The sequence below is a fragment of the Callorhinus ursinus genome, unplaced genomic scaffold (assembly GCF_003265705.2).
Source record: "Callorhinus ursinus isolate GAN/ISIS: 27379988/994484 unplaced genomic scaffold, GSC_fseal_2.0 scaffold2989, whole genome shotgun sequence".
NCBI classification, from domain to species: domain Eukaryota; kingdom Metazoa; phylum Chordata; class Mammalia; order Carnivora; family Otariidae; genus Callorhinus; species Callorhinus ursinus.
Window position 1 is genome coordinate 1 of NW_027400043.1, and position 6,301 is coordinate 6,301.

General features: G+C 37.9%; 1 protein-coding gene across 1 annotated transcript; it reads left to right on the top strand.

Annotated features, from left to right (window-relative positions):
- Window positions 1-4,768: 4,768 nt before the first annotated feature.
- LOC112818924 (protocadherin alpha-10-like) lies at window positions 4,769-6,296 on the top strand (the record flags this gene model as incomplete). The annotated part of the gene is made up of 1 exon (XM_025865998.2): window positions 4,769-6,296. A coding segment is annotated over exon 1 (1,152 nt), but the record flags the coding sequence as incomplete, so codon positions are not given.
- Window positions 6,297-6,301: the final 5 nt, after the last annotated feature.

Here is a 6,301-nt window from a genome sequence, read left to right on the forward strand (position 1 = left end):
ACTTCCAATTACAAATCATTAAAATCCATACATTGAGTAAATATTTATTGGGTGCTGAAATCAATTTCATTTAAAACCTGCCATGGGAATCATATTGAATTCCTAAAGCTGCGCTGCCACTGTACCTGAAAACTATTCAGTGAAATACAACTTAACTGCTGCACATTAAGAATACTTCAAGACCAGTCTATCATTTATTCATTTCTTTTTAAAAAAAGATCTTACTGATTTATTTGAGAGAGAGAGTGCGCGTGCGAGAGAGCGTGGGTGCGTACGAGAGAGGGGAGGGGCAGAGGGAGAAGAAGGAGCAGACCCAGCTGAACAGGGAGCCGATGAGGAGGCTGGATCCCAGGAACCTGGGATCATGACCAGAGCAAAAGGTAGACACTTAAGCCCTTAGCCGCTTAACTAACTGAGCCACCCAGGTGCCCCTCATTTCTAAAGTTTGCATGGTACTTTAGTATATAATCTATTGTTTATAAGAAACCCCAAAGCAGAAATATGTAACTGTCATTTTCTACCTTTCTCTGGATGGAGACTGGAGACATGTTTGGCCAGCACTACTCAGTGTTTAATATTTCAATGAATAAATTTCAGTATATCCTAGAAAACTGTTACTTTACCGAAGTAATCTAATTCTGACAACAAATGTTAGAAATATAATTCATTCCAACTTTTTTTTTGAAGATTTTTATTTATTTGACAAAGAAAGACACAGCAAGAGAAGGAACACAAGCAGGGGTAGTGGGAGAGGGAGAAGCAGGCTTCCAGCTGAGCAGGGAGCCTGATGCAGGGCTGCATGACAGGGCCCTGGGATCATGACGTGAGCCGAAGGCAGACACTTAACGACTGAGCCACCCAGATGCCCCTCGTTCCAACTTTTGTAAAATATGTTTCTATATGCTTGACAGTGTATTGATTGAGAATCTTTTTTACATTTAGAAAATTTCTTAAAATTGATCTTTTATCTGATATTGCAGAAAATACTTCCTGAGAGGTACTTTCTTTCTTCAGAAGACTTTCTCCTTTTTACTGAAATTTTTGTTAGTATACATGTTTGTACATTGCAGATATATGTACATTCTACACTTTGAATTCTCTTGAAATTCAGTCTATAACTTTAAAAAGTTACCCCTATCAGTGGAGATGTTATTTACTTTTTCTCTCAATAATTCTGAAAGACAGAAATCTGGAGATGAATCAATTGCACCTTTAAACTCATTACATGTTAAACTTATATTTCCTGAATTGTGGCATGTGACTTTCAGATTGGTGGTTCTTCACACTGTCTTTAGTCCAAGTTTTTGTTTTCTAATTTATATTTTAGAAACTTGATTTGTACTTATTTTGAATTTTGTTATGTGACTTATTTTTCTATTCCAATATTTTTATTGTGTTAGATTTTTAACAAGGTATTCCTTAATTAAAAACTCAGCAGAGCAAAATCAGAGTAGCTTTGAGAATAGAGCCACAATAAAACCATAAAAGTGCAAGTAAAATTCACTTAAATAATATATTTCAGTAACTTTTTCTTTTCCCTTATAGAGGACATGTTTGGTATATGTCATAAAGCAATCTATTTTCTTTTCATTATATATATATTTTTTAAAAAGATATATTTGTTTATTTATTTTAGAGAGAAAGCAAGCAAGCAAGCTTGGGGTGGGGGCAGAGGGAGAGGGAGAGAGAAACTTTAGCTGACTCCTTGCTGAGCCCAGAGCCCAACACAAGGCCAGTCTGAAGACCCTGGGATCATGACCTGACGGAAATCAAGAGTCCACTGCTCAACCAACTGTGCCCCTCTTGGGGCCCCTCTTTTCATTATATTTCTTTCAAAACTTGAGTATTCTCAGTAACCACCTGGGTGGCTCAGTTGGTTAAGCAACTGCCTTCAGCTCAGGTCATGATCCTAGAGTCCTGCTATTGAGTCCCACGTTGGGCTTCCTGCTCAGCGGGGAGTCTGCTTCTCCCTCTGACCCGCCTCTCTCTCATGCTCTCACTCTCTTTCTCTCAGTCTCTCTCTGTCTCTCAAATAAATAAATAAAATCTTAAAAAAAACTTGAGTATTCTCTGACCGCCTGTGATCAATCCTGTCCATATCTGTCAGCATATTCACCTTAAATCCAGACATATCTTCAAATATCTCTGTCGTTGTACTCTTTCATGTGCAAGGACACCTGAATCAGAATTTGAATGGATTTTAACCTAAGGTCAGTCTAAAGAAGTAAAGTATAAAAACAATTTAGTAGAATAGATGGATCGATGAATTAAGTGAATTGGGCCCAGGTATTTGATTGTATGTTATGTGGATTATATGGATTGAGGAGTGCTAGAAATTTAACCCCCCCACTCCTTTAGTCTCTTGGAGCTAGTATTATTTATTATTTACTATGTCTTCTATAATTATAAATTTTATTCTTTGTTATTGATGGCTGTATTGATATAATTGCTAATTTTGTACTTTATATTAATATTTATTTTCTCCTGAATACGGACTATCATCCTCTGCAAATTTTCAGAAGATCAGTGAACATCTAATGAATTTATCTTTTGCATCTTCAGGAAGTATGAGCACACTGTAATCCAGGGAGGTTAGGACTTAAAACAGCTCGGAAAATCAAAATAGAGAGGTGAGAGCATGGAAGACACTTCAGTATTTTGCTTAGCATCTAGCTCTCTGTGTTTCTGTGGATAACACTCTTCAATTCAAGCAGCAATCATGAAGCCAATAATGAAACTTCCCTATGTCAGTCCCTAAATTGTAGTTTTTATATAGGGCTAACTATCTAAGTTCTGACCCAATTTTAGACACTTGCTAGTGAAGGGACTCTATAAATAAATACAGAAGACCACAGACATAAATGGAGTATATCCCAGGTAACTTGTGGCCTATGGTCAGCCTACCCTGTCCTAGACCTGATAATGCTAAGTGCATTAGCAACACCTGGAGTTCTTATTGAACATTTAGGTTCCCAGATTCCATCCCAACATTTCTGAAATAATTAGGACTGGCAAATTTGCATTTTAATAAGCACCCCAGGTGGTTCTTATTCAACTGAAGTTTTAGATCCAATAGCTCTATGAGATGCTTGGCAAACCAAGTTCTTATGATTTGACAGGATATAATTTAACTACCCCCTACTTTGTATTCATTATTGAAGATTTAATTGGCATATTTATGTTATTACTTGCTGTAAAATGCACATTAACAGGAATGGAGTTTAGTTTATGTCATTACCTGTGTTGAGATGATTATTCACTGATAAACTTATTAGATTTCAGGTAATAACTCAAACTAAACATTGATTGGTATTGTGGATGGATCCACAATTTGTTATACTTTAATTCATGCTTTACAAGAAAAATAACCCTTAAAATCAGAATTTGAATGGACTTTAACCTAAGATCAGTCTAAAGAAGTAGAAAAGTGTAAAAACAATTTAGTAGAACAGATGAATCAATGAATTAAATGATACATTCCTGTCAGTTTTCTTGTTCATAAATGTTGCTCTATTTTTCAGCTCCTAATAACAACCAAAAGAATTAAAAAATTTTTATCTCTTTTATAAATCACATCATTAAAGTAAATAAATTAACCTTTGGATAAGACCAAAGTCCTTTTATTAAGTTTTCCCTTCTTGGGAAAAGAGAACGTTCTCTTTTTTTTTTCAGTAGTATAGATATATTAATTTCAGTTGCTGAATATTTGATTCCAAGAACTTTGAGAAAGAAAATATTTTTACTGCAGGTAGTGATGAAAAACTTTATTGACACTGAGAGAACTATTAGGTAATTCCAAAACTGTACATTTGGGGTCCTTGAAAAGATTAAATATAACAGAGATGAAAGCACTTGTTTCTGCAAGTGGAAATCATAAATTTTTGAATTATTTTATTTAGAATCATAATGAAGTTTATTTTTGCCCATGTAAGATGCATAGGAAAAAGTGAAACTTCTCCTTGTATAACTGATTTCTCAATAAAAGTACTTTTCTGTTTTTCTAAAGATAGGAACCACCAGCCTGTGCAGTAGTAACAGTAAAGGCATTACAGAGTGATAATATTCTACAGGTAATAATTTTTACCAAAAAGCCTATTGGGGTCTTGACACAATGTGAAAATAAATGTGGCTAAATTGAGTCCTGAGAATATTGCCATTTATGAAGCAGGCACTCTCCTTAAGGTACAATCCTAGGCATTTAATGTATCATAATTCATATAACCACCATATTATTATTGTATGAATGTTATAAAACTGGAAACAGAGACAAAGAGGTTAAATTATTTTCCCCAAGGCACACAGTAAGTTTAAGAAGAGGAATCAGAATGGAGATACTTCTGATGTTGAAGCCAGTGATCTTCTCTCAACTATCTAGGGATGACTGAACACCTCACAGAGAACTGATTCTTCAGATTAGGGTCTAGTAAGGTTTATTTAATCTCAAGAAAATGACAAAGAGAAGTGAATTAAGTGTCAAAACTTGAAGATATTTAGGGGTACCCGCCTCCGGCTCAAGTCATGATCCTAGGGTTCTGGGATCAAGTCCCTCATGAAGCTCCCTGCTCAATGGGGAGTCAGCTTCTCACTCTCCCTCTGCTCCTCCTCGCCACTCATTCTCTCTCTCTCAAATAAATCAGATCTTTAAAAAAACTTGAAGTGGTCTAAATTTGTTATCCAGCAAAATACTAATACACTCAGTATATACAAATATTAAGACTATTTTCAAATGTAACTAATGATAATCATGGTTGGAGAAGAAATTACCTCTCTGAGGTTCTGCACTCAAGAAAACCCTGAACTAGGGGTAAACAATATTACTGTTAATACAAAAGAGACATCATGTGAACTTTTGGAGATCCATAGAGATACAAATACGTCAAAATAGAATGAAAAACTATGAATGAAAGACAAGTTGTTAAATTCATGGAATTGTACTTACACATCAGCCACCGGATGTCGCTGTCTTCCATAAAATGTTTTTAGAACAAAGGCATAATCCTGTTTCTCAAGGACCAGAAAGGAGCTACATTCTCAGATCTCAGCCATTTCGATAAAATTAGATGTAAGAAGTCGAATAGCAGAAGTTCAGAGAGCATGTTTGTTCTAGACTGCTGATTCATCAATTTGTTAATCGGCAGAAACGTATGATGTTGGTCTACACACCCAGCAGCCCAAGAGCCTTGCGCCTGCTCTTGCTTCTGCTTCTCGCAGCCTGGAAGGCGGGGAGCGGCCAGGTCCATTATTCTGTCCCGGAGGAGGCCAAACACGGCACCTTCGTGGGCCGCATCGCCCAGGACTTGGGGCTGGAGCTGGCAGAGCTGGTGCCGCGCCTCTTCCGAGTGGCGTCCAAGGGTCACGGGGATCTTCTGGAGGTAAATCTGCAGAATGGCATTTTGTTTGTGAATTCTCGGATCGACCGGGAGGAGCTGTGCGGGCGGAGCGCGGAGTGCAGCATCCACCTGGAGGTGATCGTGGACAGGCCGCTGCAGGTTTTCCATGTGGAGGTGGAGGTAAAGGACATAAACGACAACCCGCCAGTCTTCTCCGTTTCAGAACAAAAGCTTTCAATACCCGAATCTCGACTGCTTGACTCTCGGTTTCCGCTAGAAGGCGCATCTGATGCGGATGTTGGAGAGAATGCAGTGCTTACTTACAGACTCAGTCCAAATGAGTTTTTCATTCTTGATATTATAAACAGAAAGGACAAAGCCAAAACCCCAGTGCTTGTTCTAGGAAAAATGCTGGATCGTGAAGAAAATCCTCAGCTTCAGTTGTTATTAACCGCAACTGATGGAGGCAAACCGGAATATACTGGATCTGTTACTCTGCTGATCTTGGTGTTGGATGCCAATGATAATGCACCTATATTTGACCGATCCGTTTATGAAGTTAAGATGTATGAAAATTCAGCGAACCAAACGTTAGTAATATGGCTAAATGCGTCTGATGCAGATGAAGGAGTAAACAAAGAAATGATATACTCATTTAGTTCTTTGGTTCCATCCAGCATAAGGCGGAAATTTCTAATGAATGAAAAAACGGGAGAAATAAGAGTAAATGACGCTATTGACTTTGAGGATAGTAACACTTATGAAATTCATGTAGATGTTACAGATAAAGGAAACCCACCTATGGTTGGTCACTGCACTGTACTAGTGGAAGTTCTGGATGAAAATGATAATTCACCCGAAGTGGTTATCACTTCTTTGGCGCTCCCGGTGCGAGAAGATGCTCAGGTGGGCAGTGTCATCGCCCTGATCAGCGTGTCCGACCGTGACTCTGGCGCCAACGGGCAGGTGAC